The 17892-nt window shown below is 45.6% G+C and overlaps 4 protein-coding genes and 1 non-coding gene across 6 annotated transcripts; all 5 read left to right on the forward strand.

Moving 5' to 3' along the window:
- Positions 1-46: 46 nt before the first annotated feature.
- LOC120652554 lies at positions 47-1115 on the forward strand. The gene has a single exon (XM_039930407.1). The coding sequence runs from the start codon at positions 194-196 to the stop codon at positions 791-793; it is 600 nt and encodes a 199-aa protein (XP_039786341.1). The 5' UTR covers positions 47-193; the 3' UTR covers positions 794-1115.
- Positions 1116-5390: 4275 nt separating this feature from the next.
- Positions 5391-6544, forward strand: LOC120652557. Its single transcript, XM_039930411.1, has 2 exons — positions 5391-5993; positions 6116-6544. Exons 1-2 carry the CDS (start codon positions 5392-5394, stop codon positions 6240-6242), a joined length of 729 nt encoding a protein of 242 aa, XP_039786345.1. The 5' UTR covers position 5391; the 3' UTR covers positions 6243-6544.
- A 397-nt stretch (positions 6545-6941) lies between these two features.
- On the forward strand, positions 6942-14169 carry LOC120652555 (alpha-L-arabinofuranosidase 1-like). Of its 2 annotated transcripts, none has more exons than XM_039930409.1 (18): positions 6942-7876; positions 7969-8242; positions 8728-8782; positions 9214-9425; positions 9745-9866; positions 9971-10124; positions 10674-10743; positions 11527-11672; positions 11766-11811; positions 11928-11980; positions 12373-12517; positions 12645-12763; positions 12838-12909; positions 12982-13085; positions 13173-13229; positions 13311-13509; positions 13589-13732; positions 13838-14169. In XM_039930409.1, exons 2-18 carry the CDS (start codon positions 8063-8065, stop codon positions 13985-13987), a joined length of 2028 nt encoding a protein of 675 aa, XP_039786343.1. In that variant the 5' UTR covers positions 6942-7876; positions 7969-8062; the 3' UTR covers positions 13988-14169. The 2 variants fall into 2 exon arrangements, with proteins under 2 accessions (XP_039786343.1, XP_039786342.1); XM_039930408.1 differs by having other exon boundaries at positions 6943-7119.
- A 2-nt stretch (positions 14170-14171) lies between these two features.
- TRNAE-CUC lies at positions 14172-14244 on the forward strand. Its single transcript has one exon. It is a non-coding gene; the product is annotated as a tRNA-Glu (tRNA).
- Positions 14245-15063: 819 nt separating this feature from the next.
- LOC120652556 (aquaporin SIP2-1) lies at positions 15064-17135 on the forward strand. Its single transcript, XM_039930410.1, has 3 exons — positions 15064-15474; positions 15883-16143; positions 16696-17135. The coding sequence occupies exons 1-3, from the start codon at positions 15151-15153 to the stop codon at positions 16837-16839; spliced, it is 729 nt and encodes a 242-aa protein (XP_039786344.1). The 5' UTR covers positions 15064-15150; the 3' UTR covers positions 16840-17135.
- The last annotated feature ends 757 nt before the right edge of the window (positions 17136-17892 follow it).

Consider the following 17892-nt stretch of genomic DNA (forward strand, 5'->3'; position numbering starts at 1 on the left):
CGTCGCCGCCCTCAGCCGCCCCCTTTATAGCCCCGCCCCAGCGCGCCGCCCGATCACACACTCCAGTCCGCCCGTTCCCACTCCCAAACCCAAAGTCGCAGGCGCCCCCCGCCGCCGCTTGCAGCTCGCGAACCCGGGCGCGCCTGAGCTCGACACGCTGCGCTGCGCTGGTGCCGCGTCGGAGACGGACGCCATGGACGCCCTCTCCTGCGTGGGCGTGGCGCCGCAGGGCGCGCTGATGTCCCGCTCCTTCGCCGACGCCGCCATCGCCCGCGCGCTCCGCTTCTCCCTCTCCGACGCGCCCGAGCCGTCCGCAGCCGCCGCCTCCACGACGGCGGCACTGCCCGCCGCGGCGGCGCTGATGCACGCCTTCGGGGGCCATCCGCCGCCTGGCAGCGCGGCGCCGACGTCGCCTGCGCGATGCCGGCTGGGGCCGGCGGGCGGGCACGCGGGGAAGCGGCGGCGCCCTCGGCCGTCGAAGCGCGCGCCCACCACGTACATCAGCACCGACGCCGCCACGTTCCGCGTCATGGTGCAGCGCGTCACGGGCGCCGACGAGTCCGACCTGCTGCTGCAGCAGCAGGAGGACGGCGCCGGCGCCGGCCTCGGCCTGGGCCTCCTCCTGCCGCAGCTCGGCATCGAGCAGTTCCTTCAGGCGGGCCCCGCGGCGCACGCCGCCGCCGCCGCCGCGTACACGACGGCGGCCCCGCCCGCCCCGGCGGAGCAGCAGCCGCTGTTCCCGACGCTGGACTCGTGGAACGTCATGTACGGGAAGAAGAACGGGGTGGTCTGAGCTCTGGCTGGCCATTGAAAACGTCGTGTCATCACTGTAGTCCGTTCGAGCCGAGCTTGCAGCTGCAGCTGCAGCGTGGATGATCAGTCGACGATCCCTTCTTCTTGATGGTCGCAGAAGCAGCACAATCGGGGTGACCGTGAGTGGTCTTCTATGCCACTAGGGGTGTAGTGTTAATCAGAGAACCAGGCGATCAAGCTCTCTCTATCGATTGCAGTTAGCTTTGCAGTTGCATGTACATGCCTCCTGTCAGTGTGAGCTTCCTGCTTCGTGTATAAAAATGGTGGCGTTCGTAAAAAAGTTCTATCCCTGGTACTGCTAATTCTTTATCGTGGAAAATTCAAATTACCTCGACATCCTATTCCTACTACAAAACAGTCTATGCTACCAACTATGTTTCGAACACACACACACACAAAACTTTTCACTTCCATTCATCTTGGTTCAAATGTGCAGCTTCGCAACACAGCCATGACGAAAGAGTGAACGCCACGGCAGAAGCCTTTTTTTTTTGTGGGTGTGATTATTTTCGATGATTTGAAGGGATTTGACGAGTTCAACGAGCGATAAAAATTCGCGCTCCACTCACATCCTTTGGCGCGTGACCTGGTCTTGTATCATGTGCTTTGTGGTAAAGGGACTTTCTATAGGTGTTGAAAAAAGGAGGGAAAATGCTGATAAAAAAGAACCAAAAGCTGCCTTTTAATTTGTTCCTCTTTGGGATAGTGATTGTGCCCATTTCTTTACACTTACGACTTCCGCAAAACCACATGCCCCCTTTCACATTGCAAGTGCCGACACTACAGAAATGACGGTGCCCCTCGTCCTTTGGAACTGAATCCCCTTAGGCTGTGTTACGCTTGATCTGAACCATCTGAATATGTAATCGCAGCATAATTGCATAAAGACGCCAAGGTAACAGTTGTCCATTTGATCATCGAAGCACCCTGAGTCGGCTTGCAGGTGGGGCGGGTTGTGGCTGTCCACTTGCCCACTACGCTTGCCGCAAAGTAATTAAGCGGGTTTGTGGCTGTCCGCAAAACAATTAAGCTGCTTGCTTCCATCCAATGGGTTTAGTGTGCATGTACGCGACAACCCGCAAGGCCCGCAAGGTACGTTGCCACCATCGCATACAAGTAGCATTCAAAAAATGAATATGAGAAAGCAAGACTTGAATTGACAGACAAGACAAAGAAGACATCATGAGCCGAGACAGATAAGGCAAACGACTTCATATTTAAAGATTAAAAGTAAGGACGACGAACGATCCATATCAAAACCCATACATTCATTCCACAAGTGATCCATTACACCACACAAGAGCAGAACAGACCAGTCTCTCTCAGAATTAACCAGCATTAGTCAAACAAACTACGCTCAAATAGAAAAAAAACTCGAAATGGCGCACAGAATGCAATCCACGAACCACACTCCGCAACAAGTATCAAGGGTGTTTGACTAAATCCACAAAAACTTCTCTCTTCTCTAGCTAACAACCAGCACAGAGTTAACTAGGTTGCCAAGGTTGAATGACCCAGCTTATTAATAAAGCTACTAACTGATAAACTGTGGTATGCACCACAACTCAACATGCATTACATCATCTTGATGCTGTCCACGCTGCTTGATGCTGAAAGATCTCCAAGTCCTCTTTGCATGCCCATTTATTGCCCTGCATCACAATAAAATAGATGATATCTTAGAAAATTAATCAAGGTCAATTGGAAACAACAAAAATGCTCTATAGGCTATAACCATCCTACCGAACAGCAGCACCTCAGCGCACTGCTTGCTATCTGAATTTTTTTTACCAAGCATATATACTTTCCAGAATACCTCCCAATACCAACTACCCTTGTGCTGCTAAATATGGTCTATATAGTGCAAGCATATGATGTTGGTGCCAACCAAACTACACATCTTTTCTGGTTGGGGCACCAACAGAATAAAAATTGTATAGTTGTTTACAGCCATGTTGAAAGGAACCTGGCAGTAGGTGAGGTCAAACTTCCAGTTTTTCAACGCGCGTGCATCGGGGGACAAAGCATCTGTACTCAAATTCTCAACTATTTGATTCATTTTAAGTCGCTCCTTGCACACTGCCAAGTGCCTACGACAAGCGCTTCTACCATTCTCTCGATTAGCAGCTAATATATCCAAGCAGTGAATGCATTTAGCTTGCACAATTAAGTTTACTTGATAAATTGGCTCAAACTCTTTCCAAACACCAGATCTAAGTTTGCGCTTTCTAGTTGATCTAGGTGCATCTAGACAAAAAAACGCAAGTACTAATCAGGATGGTGAATTTAACATATTAACTTGAAATAATGCAGCTGGTAGAGATGGTGAAGTCAAATCTAACCTTGTCCAAGAACACGAGAAGTCGATATTTCTGCATCATCAAGTGGTATTGATTCATCCCTGATTGTTGAAGGGGACCTCAAGTGCTCTGCTCTATAATGGCCCGTCCTCGGTGACATTAGACGCCTCTTCAGTAATGGGGACATCACAATTTGCTTCCTTACTGGGGACTTCCGTCTCAACAATGATTGTATTCTTGCCACGCTCCTTGATGCTACAGTTGAAGGATCCTGTAGTCTTCTTTGCTGCTCTCTTGGCACAGCCTGGCTGGTACAGTGGTATATATATTAGAACAAATATAAGGAATGCATAATAAAGTTATGGTTTACATGTAGCTAGAGGAGCAAATATAAGGTCACAATGTTCACATAATAGCTACAGGAAACACATGTTCACTAACCATAGATATTCAGAATTGAAGAGTGCAACACAGTAACATACTACAATGGCAAAACAGTAGAAAATTGCAAAGAATGATTAAAAAGATGCAAGGCAATGGAGATTTTGAAAATAGCATATAGATTACATGCATGTTTTGATATACATCAGAGCATGAATATCAATATGACAAATAACTGAAAGGAGAAAGTAAATACAATGCTACTGATTCATTTTCTTTTTGAAAAAAACAATCCTACGTGTGATCTACAGCTGTGTAAATGCAGATCCGATGCCTATATTTCGTAGCCCAAGTCAAGCACCAAGTCAAGAGTCTTTGCTTTCTTATTAGCTCACTAGAATCTCTTGTTGTTCTGAAACTGCCTAGGTAGTCCAGGAAGCAAAAACCAAATGTAAAAGCTTATGGAAGTACACCATGCAAAAAGATGAAGAAACAATTATCAGGTAATACTAGTTCCTCTAGGCAACAACATCCTGCCTAAGATTATTCTCCCCTAGGCTAGAATGCACTACCACACTGGTTTATACAGAACTAGTCAAGCATTCAATAACTACAATAACTACAGATAAACATTGCTTAAGGAACTGCTTACACTTCTTGGTGAGGTCAAGTTGGTTGAACTGGAATCTGAGTTGGGTGAACTCACTCTCCTGTTTGTGATCCCCATTGCTGAGTTGGGTGAATTGCAAGATCCAATTCGTCGAAGGGGTCCCAGTCAGAGCCCTCCTCCCCATCCTTCCCGTCCTCCAGCACCACCATGGAGGAATGCCAGCCGAACAGGTCGGCTCCGTCTGCCGCCTCCATCGGGCGGCCCAGCGAGTCGGCGAACCTCCTAACGATGGAACAGCACCACCATGATGCTCAAAATTCGGATGATGGAACTTATAGATGGAATTCAGATGGAAGAAAGCAGATCGATCCAAATTGATCTGAGCTCCTAGCTGACCTTCGGGTGCTCAGCGAGTCTCCCCGTGCTGCTGGAAGTCGTTGGGCTTCCTGATGGTGGCCTTCTCCCTCCTCCCCGCTAGTGGCCTCGCCGGCCTCGCGCATGGCGGCGACGGGGAGGCTGAGCGCCCGTCCGTACGCCTCCGCCAGTGGCCTCACCGGCCTCGTCTTCGGGCGCGTTGGCAGAGAGATAGGCCGCGAGGAGTAGCCCGTCACCCCGCCTGGCGATAAGGAGGTAGGCAGCGCGTTGAGCCCTGGCCGGACGACGGAAGCGGCGGAGGGGATTGCGGCGAGCCGGCGGCTGCGGTGGCGGCGGCCGCCGAGCGACGGAGGGGAATGCGGCGCTGTGGTGACGGCGGCCGCCCCTAGGTTTTGCGATCCATTTACGGGTCTTGCGGTTCTCTTTTCTTGTCCACGGCCTTCGCAGGCTGCTAAATATTAGGCCACAAAAGTGTTGCAGCTGGGCCGCATTGGCCACGAGCTTTGTTTTTGCGTGGCGGGTTAGCGGGTTCGTTTTAGAACCCGCCCCGCCTGCAATCTGAACCCTGAGCCTGAGATGGAACGGGGTTGATTGTTGAACTCGGAATTTTCAGGCCTCAGCGCAACCGCCTTGAGATTGCTGGCTCTGAACTTCAAGAAAGGCAACTCAGGGCACTGTGCCTCCCTTTCAGTAGAGGGGTTATCGATCGATCAACAATTGCCAGTTAAGGATGTCAGCCGCGACGTGCTCGGATTTCACGATAGGAAATTACGAGACGCAAGGTGTGCTTTGAAACGGCGATACAGAAATTGCGAGACGGTTGGGACGGCCCCCCCCCCCCCCCCCCCCCCCCCCCAGTGGCCGGTCAGATTTGGACAAGTTTCAGATTAGGCGGCACAAGGAGGTCAAGGGATGGATAAGGGAACAGCAGGGCACACAGCAGCCATCCACTCCCCCCGTCGGCCACGAGCTGACGAGCACATCCTCCCCTGCCGCCCGCGAGCACGGCCCCATCCAGAATCAGGCCAACAATTACACAGCTCCCTCGGGCCTCGAGACATTCCCCTTGAACCCAACTGGCGAATTAGCATTCCCATCCCACCACCACGCCCACAAAATCAGCAAGAGGATGATGCAGTAACAAACGACGGAGCAGGCGAAGCAGCACTGACCCCAGATTTACCTGCACAAAATCAGATGGCTGCCTCTGCATCTGCTTCATCAGTCGGCAGGATGCTGCAGGCTTCGCTCGCGGCGGCAACCGCTGCCGTCCCTTCGACCTTCGTCTCGCCGCCGCAGCAAGTCCCAGCTTCTCCCGTGCGACGACGTCCTGGCGGCGTCGCCGTCCGGTGCGCGCCGAGCGGCGGCGTCGCACCAGCAGGCGACAAGACGTCGAAGCTCAGGGTGGGCTCGCCGATCGTCATCCTGGAGGCGCCCGTGATGCTGAAGACCGCCGCGTCGGTGCCGTCGCTCCGGCACAACGGCGGCCAGGTCAAGCCCGGCGACGTCGGAAGGTACGTACGCGATAGCTGATGTACTCTTCTAGCTGCTGCTTGACCAACAAAACAAAACGAGCTGCGTTAATAAACTAGAATGTCTTGGCACTGACGATCGTGTGACCTCGTCGGTTGGGCAGGATCATGGCGCGGAAGCCCAAGGACGTCTGGGCCGTGCGCCTCGCCGTCGGCACGTTCCTGCTGGACGGCAAGTTTTTCAGGCCCTTGGACGCCGACGAGGAAGACGACGGGTCCCCAGATGAATGACAAATCGATGATGCCTCAGTGCCTGCAAAATCTGCAATGCAAGTTTTGCTACACACAAGCCGTGCGAACATGTCAGTAGTGAGTCGAGGTGATTGCAATCACAGATGTGCAACTCTAGCGCGCAGGTGCATCAAAAAGAAAAGAAAAAAAACTCTAGCGCGCAGGCATACATCAAACTGTCGATGTAATATTCGTCAAAGTTTAAGTCCATGGTTCAAAGACATTCCAACCCTGTCGCAAAGCAATTTTCAAAGGAATGCTAATTTATTCGGCTGTTTCTTCTTGCCGGAGAATGCTCAAAACTACTAGGTGTTGAGTGTTCCTTCTTCAACGGGAATATTTTCAAGTTTTTTTATTACCAGGTTGGATTATGAAGAGCCCAACGAAAAAGTGGTTTTATCCCGGAAATTTTCAAGTTTTCGTGACTTTTGGTTTAAATATTGAAGACCAATCCTTACCCTATGGTCAATTGATCATGTATAGTACTTACTCCCAACGAATGATTGCTAGATGGGCCTAAATCACCACAGTGGCCAGTAGGCGGCCTCGTTTTCAAACTCTCTCCGCCGATTTGGTGGGATGTTTGTTGACGGAGTACTACCCTCTAATTCTACAGGCTCTCTAGTCCCCCACAACTGTCATCAGAATTCAGAAAACAGGTCGCCTGTCTAAATCACTGCCACGTCGGCCCCTCCAGCCGGCTCTGACTAATTCATCATCATCCTCTTCGTTTCTCTCCCCACCCCCCTGCTGCCTGCTGGCCGCCGGCTGAAGTGAGACAAGCGAGGCCACCGATCAATCGACGCCCGTTTCGTTGGCGTCGAAGGGTCTCACGCGATCGTCGAGCCCTCTCCGCAGAAGCTGACGGCTTCGCTCGGTATAGAAACCCTACCCTACTCGTTTTGTTCTGCTGGATATTCCTTCCTTCCCCCCGCCCTGGCGACCCCTCCGTCCTTGCTGCGAGCCTGCGAACATCGTTTCCGCGTGAAGTAGAGCAGCTGGTTTATTGCTTTCCGAAATTGCTAGGGGTTCAGTGGTCCGCCCCTTTCTGGCAAGCTATCTGAAACGGGATGCGCTGTGCGATTCTGTTCCGTTCCATGCTGGGGGTTCAAACAATCGCGGTAGTACTTTGCCATTTCTAATCCGGCTAAATTCGGCATGCGAGCAGTTCCCAATCCGGAGATTGAGGGTGCGGTGTTACTGGTACAGAATTAACATGGGTAGATACACATTTAAGGAAACAAAATTTTGATTATCTTTAGGCAAGAGAAAGCTGGTTAACGTGAAATGCAGACAATGGGCTATGCGTGGTATTCCTTTCATAGATGGATTAGGAGACAGCAACATGCATGGGGGCACCCGAGTTCAAGCTTGGGTGGGAGGGGGCTCTCAGCCGGGGGTTCTACCAATAAATTTATTTATACAGAAGATTCAGACAAGTTTAGCCGGTGGCACTTAAAGAGGCATCGTACGGAGAAAACTGGTTACCATGAAATCCAGACAGCGTACCATACGTGGTATTGCTTTCCTGGATGGATAAGGAGAAAACGACACTTCTGTGTTGCTTGCCCGCGACAGGAGTGCAACTCTGAGAAGTAATCTTCAGACTTCAGACAGGATTACATACAGATGATGTTGCTATCCTCTCCTCTCATCATTTTATTTGGACTTCACTTCTACTCACGCACCATTTATCTGAGCCAATTGCTGTTTTCTATCCTTGCAGTTTGTTAAAACGTTTCTAGGGTTGCTGCATGTATAGTTGGGCATATAGAGAGATTACATTGAGTTAGTGCTCTGCTCTCGGCTGTAGCGACGCAATGGGCGTCCTAAGAGCTGGTTCGGTTTGCTGGCTGTTCCATGTTCTGGTTCTTGTCTGCGCCTTGTGTCAGATACTTTATGTTGGATCAGTTGGGGCTCAAACTGCTCAGTTGAGTGTGGATGCTTCACCCCAGAATGCTCAGGTGATCCCTGGAAATATGTTTGGCATCTTCTTTGAGGTGAGTTTACTGTCTGGTTGTTGTCAGTACATTGGTTTCATGTGTTACTAGATTGACATGTAGTAACATTTACCCTACCAATACCCCACCCTCTGCAGAGATGGCAATGCCTTCATAATGTGGGATTTAATAGGGCAAATCAATGAACTCCTGTGCACTAGTCTAAATTGGTTGACGGTCTATATTAGCGCTAATAGCCATACACAATCAACTTCAGCTGGCATATCATACTGGCTCATGCATGACTATTCAGGAGCTCATCTGGTGTTTACTTTTGCTATAAACTGTAGTATTGTACTAATTGATGTGAAACTTAACCTGCGGTTATACTAGTCAAAATAACTGTTTTCTTGATCTTTTCAATTCCTTTCAACTTTTCATATCATAAAAATCAACCTGGTAGAGTAGTGCTAGATGCTGTCTGGTCATTTTACTTGGAAGGTGATGAATCTCTGTAATTCTTGGAATCATGGTTGTACTGGTAGGAGATCAACCACGCTGGAGCTGGTGGATTGTGGGCAGAGCTTGTGAGCAACAGAGGTAATGGGATTCAATGTCTAAGGTTAACTGGCACTATCAGTTGATCCTATTTTTATTTTTCTCTTGACAAGCAATTTAAATGTTTTATCATCAGAATTATACTTATGTATCTGTAACCATTTATCGTTGTCAGCAAAATAACCTCATGATGGTGACGATGGCCTTTGTTTGCTAATTTCTATAGCCATACTGGTTGCTCAGACATTGATGATTTTTGTCTGTATAGATAATAATTAAAAGCAGAGCTACTAGTTGCTCAGACCTCATTCTGTCCAATATCATCCAGTTGTCCACTATAGCAACTAACAATTACTTCTTTTTTTTCTAGGCAAATGTTTGTTTGTAGATCATAAAGAATAGGATGTCAAGAATGGGCTTAAGATTAAGTCTTATAATTTTCCGGCTCCTTACAAGTTTTCTTTATGTTACAGGTTTTGAAGCTGGTGGTCCTAATACTCCTTCAAACATTGACCCATGGTTGATCATTGGGGATGAATCCAATATTATTGTGGCAACAGATCGGTCATCCTGTTTTGCTGGTAACCCAATTGCACTTCGAATGGAAGTGCATTGTGAAACTACTGGAACTAATGCCTGCCCATCAGGAGGTGTTGGGATCTACAATCCTGGTTACTGGGGCATGGTACGACCTTTATGCATCTGACATAATTCATACTTTTCTCCTTTTTTATTCTGGAAATTTCCGTAACACTTTCCATCTGCCTTTTGTGTAGCTTTTTTAGGACTTTTAAGTTAGGTGTTTTTTTCAGATTACTTGTTAATATCCTCTTCATTTTTCAGCGAGGGACTAATAACCTCTGTATTCACTACTCAATACTATATCTGAATCAATGCGTGTATAATACATACACATTTCTTCTCCCTTTCGGACATGATAAATCAATAAGAGATGCTTATCTCCATTGTTAAAATAAGAAATATTTTTGCTACAATTGTTGCAGAACATTGAGAGAAGAAAGGTTTATAGAGCTACCATGTACATTAAGTCGTCAGAATCAGTGGAGTTGACAGTTTCGTTAACAAGTTCAGATGGTCTTCAAATTCTAGCTTCTCATACCATCACGTAAGCAATATGTCATGGTTCAATGCATCAATAATACTTCGTTTGCTGCTATTTGTGCCCTTTTTGGTGAAAAAATAGCATATGCAATAATACTTCATTTGTAGGGGTGACAAAGAAGATTTTGTTGAGTGGACGAAGGTTGAATTCGATTTGGAATCAATTGGTAGAAATACTAATTCAAGACTTCAGCTTACGACCACCAAAAGTGGCATAATTTGGTTCGATCAAGTATCACTTATGCCATCAGATACATTCATGGTAATATCATTTCCAGTTCCCTTTTATCCTTTTGAGGTTCCATAGGAACTTGATGCATATTTTCTCCATACATTTCTTTTGCAAAATAGTAGGATGTGAGAAACGCAAAGTCATACTACATGCCATTTTGCAATTACTACTGTTTTATGTGCAGATTATCTAGTCACAAATCCAATACATCATAACCTGAACCATGATTTTCGGTAACTTTAATTTCTATTGCCAGAGAATGTTAAGTGATCTTTATCGAACTATGTCGTCCATGCATAGCCATGGTGCAACCATGCAGTTATAATAGTTTGCACTCTAATGTTTCTAAAAGTTGCAGCCATCACAATCAAGATGGCATTGTGTCGTGGTGCTAAATTATAAGTTTCTGTAAGCAAGACTATCGTATGATTGGACTTAATCCTAATTTACAATAGGAAATGGTCTAAACAGAAGAAAGGATCAAAGGAAAACATATGATTCGTATAATCAACTAAGGTGTCAAGGAGTTTCTGTTTCTTGATTTAACAGTGACCCTTATTTATCAATTTTATTTCTCAGGGGCATGGTTTTCGTAAAGATCTTGCCTCTATGCTGGCAAATCTGAAGCCTCGATTTCTAAAATTTCCAGGTTTGTCACTTAGAATTTTATCTTCCTTCTGAGAATCTTCATATGTAGAGGCGATCGTAGTATGCCTCAGTACAACCCAGGATGTGAGGAAAGAGCCTGGATTTATTTGACCATAAGACCAGAAAAAAACTGTTAAATATTGTGAAATACTGGGCAAAATACTTGCTGATTATACGAGTACATGACTAGCGGTCAGGTTGAGAATTAGATGCATATACCTTGCACATACGCTTGACTTTTCTGCAATGGACAGTTGTGTATTCCATGTAATGTAAAATATCATACCTTGCTGGCTCAAAGCAACATACAAAATCATCGTTGCAGCATGCGAGGCATACTCTTTGCCGCACTTCTACATGCGCAAGAATTGGATGGTGAATGTTGAAAAGATATGCCTTGGATTCTAAAAAAATTATATGTTGAAAAGATGTGCCCTGCAACTATGATTATCAGTTTATTATTTACTAAATTGGTTTCTTACTGTGGTTTGACAAAGAACTATGTATTCCATCCTCACCAGGAACAACATTTCTGTTATTGTGCAAGAAAATTTCAAGAGAATAAAAAGAAGAAACTTCCCTAGAAAATTTCTGTTACTGCATGTAATATCGATCTTTTACTGAATACAAGATGCATCAATTTGTACCTTCATGATCTCTTATGTTTGTGTTTCTGTTATACGGATAAACCAAGAGCTACAAAAATAAATCATGATCTCCGATTTGGGCTCATAGTTAGACAGTGAGGTTGCTGATAACTAACAGTACATCATGTGGCTTTTAGGTGGCAACTATGTAATGGGGAATTATCTTGTAAATGCATTCCGCTGGAGTGAAACTGTTGGACCATGGGAAGAAAGACCTGGGCATTTTAACGATGCTTGGGCCTACTGGACTGATGATGGACTTGGATTTTTTGAGTTCCTCCAAGTGAGTAACACATTGCTACTTGTCTGAACGGGAAGTTCACATAATTACGGGCATGCATATCTTGATGCTGAGAGTCCTATTTCACTGATGTAGCTAGCAGAAGACCTTGGTGCTTGCCCAGTTTGGGTGGTTAATGATGGTAATTGTTATATCAACTTATCAATAAAGTATAGAAGAAGGCATAAAAAACCATTACATATTTGGAGAGATAACTTACCCTTGACTGGTTTGTTGGACTTGCTTTCAATGTGGCAGGGGCCAGCCTCAATGAAGAAGTCCCAACAGCAACAATAGCTGCCTTTGTAAAGGTTTGTTCTTGAATACTTAAAATGGACTGTTGGGCGACTGGTTAAACTTGCACCCACTTAATTTTTATTTTCATTTATATTAACAACTCCGGAATACCATAATGTACTTACAATTTACAACACAAGCACCACTAAGGAAATGTTTTTTTCCTGTCTAAGTATGCTGGAAATGAGAAAAAATAGAGTCAAATGTTGGCATTGACACGAGGCTTTAATGTCTATATAGTGCATAAGTTCTTAATTAGGATTTCTGTGATTTCCTGGTTATGCTAACCAGAAATGTCGAACATTTCCTAGAATTTATGGCTCCATTCTAATAATATTTTCTAATATCACCAAATAGTTAATCCACATTGTGTTGTCCAAATTTCTCCATGCTTGCCATATTGCAGGATGTTGTTAATGGAATTGAATTTGCCAGGGGAGACCCCCAGACTGCATGGGGTTCGGTTCGTGCTGCAATGGGACATCCAGAACCCTTTCAGCTTTATTATGTTTCAATAGGGAATCAAGAATGTTCTAAATACTATTATAAAGGTTTTCACACAATTCCATTTTCTTCCTGTCTTGCTTCATAGTAACATTCTTTCTAGAACCAACATAGAATTTGTTCAGTTTCATTTTATTGTTACGCAATAAATCTAATACTTCTCCCAATTTGTAGATAACTACATGAAGTTCTATTCTGCAATAAAAGCATCCTACCCAGACATCACAATCATATCAAGCTGTGATAGATCTGCTGTTTCACCAGTCAACCCAGCTGATTTGTATGATGTTCACGTAATGTCTGCTGCTTTGCTTGGCCTTGATTTGACAATATTTTTCCCAGTAGTGAGACATCTTCTATGCTGCAGGTCTATACCTCATCAGGTGATATGTTTTCCAGATCTAGAATGTTTGATAACACAGCCCGCAGTGGACCCAAGGTACTTGCTTTGCAAATGATACCTCGACTGTCATCCTTACAACTGGCTTGTAATGCCCTATGTAATTCGTAGGCAATCGTTAGTGAATATGCTGTGACTGGAAATGATGCCGGTCGAGGAACACTGATAGCTGCTTTAGCGGAAGCTGCATTTCTCATTGGATTAGAAAGAAACAGGTTTTGTTAAATCCTATTTCTGGTTTGGCTCCTGGGTGATTTAGAGTACGTTATGGATTCATCTGCTTTGGAATGGTTTCTTTGCAGTGATGTGGTTGAGATGGCAAGTTGTGCTCCACTCTTTGTAAATGACAATGATCGAAGGTAATTGTGGATAATTACTTTTGCATGAGTTGTTACTTGATTATTCATCTATACTTAATAAAAGATTCCGCTCTGCAATAGGTGGAACCCAGATGCCATAGTCTTTAACTCATGGCAGCACTATGGATGTCCAAATTACTGGATGCTACACTTCTTCAAAGATTCAAGCGGCGCGGCACTTCATCCATCCACTATTCAACTTTCAAACTATGATCAACTGGTCACATCTGCTATCACTTGGAATAATTCACAAGATGGGAATACATACCTGAAAATAAAGGTGGTTTCTTTCTCTCTTTGAGAAACTTAGCTTTGTGAATGAAATGGAAATTAACTTGGCAAAAGAAAATCTTTCGCAGGTTGTAAATTTTGGGAGCAAAGCTGTTAACCTTAATATATCTGTAACTGGGCTGGAAACTGATATTCAGAAATTTGGATCCATCAAGACGGTTCTTACATCTGGTTGGCTGCGGGATGAGAACTCCTTCCAGCAGCCAGACAAGGTTTGATGCATCAACTTGATTCAATGATTTCAAACTTAGCAACATGATAGTAGTTATACCTCGGACTTGATGTAGCGTCATGATGTCTGAACTTCTGTGCTATAGGTGGTGCCGGCGGCAAGTCCTATAACTAACGCAGGCGAGCAGATGGGTGTTGTTCTGGATTCCTACTCCCTCACCTCATTTGATCTCCTCCTGGGCTCGATCCAAAAGTTGCATTCAGTCTCAGGGTCGACCTTGCATTCAAGCTTGTGATTGCAGTGTGTGATGTTGCCACGATACGGGTCCTCCAAGGCTCCAATAGAAAAATACAATATCTGTGTGCATAGATTATTTGTACCTAAAGAAGTCAACAAACATGGTTTCTTCAACAGGATGATGAATTGTGAGGCTGATTAATCAATGGTTTTATAAAGTTCAGAACTTGCTTCACCACACATCCGTTGTAGTCTAGCTGGTTAGGATACTTGGCTCTCACCTGAGAGACCTGGGTTTGAGTCCCGGCAACGGAATTCTTTTTTTTTTCTTTGCAGTTTTTCATTCTGGCATCTTTTCATGTTTTCTGGACCTGACCTCATCTCCCCTCCTTTCCTTAGTAATATGTATTGTAGCATTGCTCTGAAGCAAGGCGTACGCTACAGATGTTTTAGGTCCAAACTTCTCTAATTTTTTTCTGTCCTGATTCACTACGAGTTCCGCAGAAGTTGCTGAAAGAAGATTTCGAAAGACTAAGGGGGTGTTTAGAAACAGGGACTTCAAAAAAGTCCTAGGGACTTTTTAGTATTTAGAAGTATTAAATAAATATTAATTATAAAATTAACTGCAGAACCCTGGGGCTAAACTGCGAGACGAATCTAATGAGGTATCTTAATCTATGATTAGCGAATGGTTACTGTAGCATCACTGTAGCAAATTATGAATTAATTAGGCTCATTAGATTCGTCTCGCGAAAAAGCACTCAGCTGTCAAAAAACATTTATAAACAAATTTTATTTAATACTATAAAATAGTAAGATTTCTTTTGATGTGATAGGGACTTCTGAAAAAAATCCTGGAGCCAAACAAGGCCTAAGAGAGGACAAACTTCTTCTCTCTCTCACACACTTCTTCAAAGACAACGCAGCGCTATGCGCCTGTGTGCTCAGTGCACGTGACGACAAAAGAGGTCGCAGTGGTTTCCTTGTCACCAAGCTGCCGCTATCCCTTAATCACGTGGATTAAGAATCTTGGTTTGCCAACTAATTTAAAATTCCACTTCCAACGAAGGGCTAAAACGCATTATGCCTCCACCCAAATTAAACTCGATCGCCCCTTTATTAACTAACTAATCCCGGCCAGAAGATTCCCTCCCCAGCCGCGCACGACCCCTTTCTATCCTCCGGTGCCCCCGACCAGGACCGCCAACACCGGCCGCCGCCATGTCTCCGGCCCCGCCGCCGCCGTCGCGCGCCCGCATCCGGCCGTGGCTGGTGGTGGGGGACCTGGCGCTGGCGGCCGCGTGGGTGTGCGCGGGCGCGCTGGTGAAGCTGCTCGTGTACGGCCCGCTCGGCTTCGGGGGCCGGCCTCAGGCCGAGGCGGTGAAGGCCTCGCTCTCCATCGTGTACATGTTCATCTTCGCCTGGCTCGAGGCCGCCACGGGCGGCGCCTCCTACAACCCGCTCACCATCCTTGCCGCCGCCGTCGCCTCCCACGGCGGACCGGCCGTATACCTGTTCACCGCCTTCGCGCGAATCCCTGCCCAGGTAATTAATGTTCCCGGACGCGATGTCTGTCGTCAACTCGTAATTCAATCTTCCTTCTGGATTTGGTCTTCAATCTTATCCATTTGTGAAACACAGAACGGCCTATGGTAATTTGATTGATCACATCTGTGGGGACCAAAATTACTGATTATGCTATATGCCTGCCTGATATCTAATCCTCCAAGTGTGGTTTTATTACCTTATAAGCATATGCCAATTGACAACATTCATACAACAGGCAAGATGCCTGATGCTATAACTTGTAATGCTTGTCACTTTGCCACGATATACAGCTACTGTATATTGTCATTACATTCTGTTTCGGTTAACAGTTATGGACAAATTGATTGATCTGTTGATCGGTGTATTTTTTTATTAAACATTTGTCGTTCTCGTTATGGTTATCAGGTGATTGGGGCGGTTCTGGGAGTGAAGCTGATTCAGTTTACTTTCCCTAATGTGGGTAAGGGGGCCCGCTTAAGTGTTGGTGCTCATCATGGAGCATTAGCTGAAGGATTAGCAACTTTCATGGTTGTTATGGTGTCAGTGACTCTTAAGAAGAAGGAGATGAAAAGTTTCTTTATGAAGACATGGATCACAAGCATCTGGAAGAACACAATTCATATCCTTAGCTCGGACATAACTGGAGGGATAATGAACCCTGCATCTGTAAGTCTTTCAGCACGGGCATTACTCATATCTAACTTACAAATGAACCTTTTGGATTTCATGTCAAATTCAGGCGATTTGCTTCCCTAGGAACCAAACTGAAACTATCCAAAAGTACAGGCATCAATTTTGTTGTGACTGCATTCATCATCCTAGTCTGCGCACTGTTATACTTATACACATGTGTCATTGCAGCATGTCATGTGTGATTGATTGAGTTGTGCGCCAGACAGCAATTATGCTGTCCTGTACTTGCCAAGTGGATGATTCAAGCTGGTATCAAACTTAGGCACTGCAGTGTAGCAGTTTATATGATGGCAGACCTTATAAGATTGTCTTGCTTTTTTTTCTGTTACAAAGGACATATATAGGAAAGGTTTGTGCTATGAAAAGGCTATATGGCAGTCACTGTAGATTATGCCAATTGGCTCCGTGTTAGATGTTTGCTCCTATTACACCTGACATTCATAATTGCTTTAGTTCATGTAGTCTGTGAAAGATTAGTAATCCATATTCAGTTTCCTGATTGCTTGTTCTGGTATGCGTTTGCAGGCTTTTGCTTGGGCATATGCTCGAGGAGATCATACAACATTTGACCACCTACTGGTATATTGGCTGGCGCCTCTCCAAGCAACCCTGTTAGGAGTGTGGGTAGTGACCTTCTTAACTAAACCCAAGAAGATCAAGGAGCAGTAGGCAGATGAAAACAAGCACAAGAAGAAATAGACTATTCTTTTGTGGAGTTAGAGCTCCATTTCATCTTCTTAACAAGAAGAGATGAATGTTTCGAAGCTAATCTAAGAAATACCCATCTATCGTTGTTAGCTTCTGAGAAGTCTCCTTGGTCCGCATCTCTTGTATCTAGCTTGCTTGGATTGTCCAGCAGCTTGTAAATATCTGTTCCAGCCAAGATATTGGGACCAGTGTATGGGAGGTAAAACTTCTGAGTTGATGGTAGCCTACATTATTATTGCACCAGATTGGTGAAAGTATATTCGGTCTCATTATCATGATAATTGGAGATGCCATGTTACGCCCGTACTACGCAGATACGCTGGCCTGGACCTGGATGGCTGGGAGTGCGAAGGCCGAATTCTGCATACCTCATGAGCCTGGGCAAGGAGGCCCAAACTCATGAGTCGATGCAGCTAAAAGGTGCGGCCCATACAACCAAGCTCGTGCAAACTTCATGAAATTGTAGTAGAATTTAAGATGGAAAGTAATTTGCAAGCAAAGTATGGAATGTCTAATTTAAGCAACGTCAGAATGTCAGGAGTTAGCCTTTGGGCCTACGGGGATGGTTTCCGAAGTTTAATTTTAACGCGCTGGGCCCTTGTACGTCCGGGATGGCCCTGATAAAAGCTCGGGCAGAGGGGAATCAATGGCGATGGCATCACAAATTGCTGCGGGTAGCTAGAGAATGATTTGATTATCTATCCAGCAAGCTCAGCGTCCTGTCGCGCGGGTCTACCAGGTCCATGTGACATGCCTCTCTTTCTGCAGGGCATGTGGGCCCATGAAAGGCCGGAGGACGGGAGAAGCCCACGCCGACCGTTCTGTCTACCACGAGTAATGCTGGCCCCCTGGTCCTTTTTCTCCATTTTTGAGGGACCATCCTTTTCCTTCCCGGTGAGAGATTTCTATCAACTCGATTACTACCATGCGAGCACTCCCTGCACCCTCTCTAAAAAAAGGTCGTTAAACATATATCGTAACACGAATACACGACCATTCAATTGTTTTTAGGGC

This window comes from Panicum virgatum, chromosome 9K (genome assembly GCF_016808335.1).
Source record: "Panicum virgatum strain AP13 chromosome 9K, P.virgatum_v5, whole genome shotgun sequence".
Classification (NCBI taxonomy): Eukaryota; Viridiplantae; Streptophyta; class Magnoliopsida; order Poales; family Poaceae; genus Panicum; species Panicum virgatum.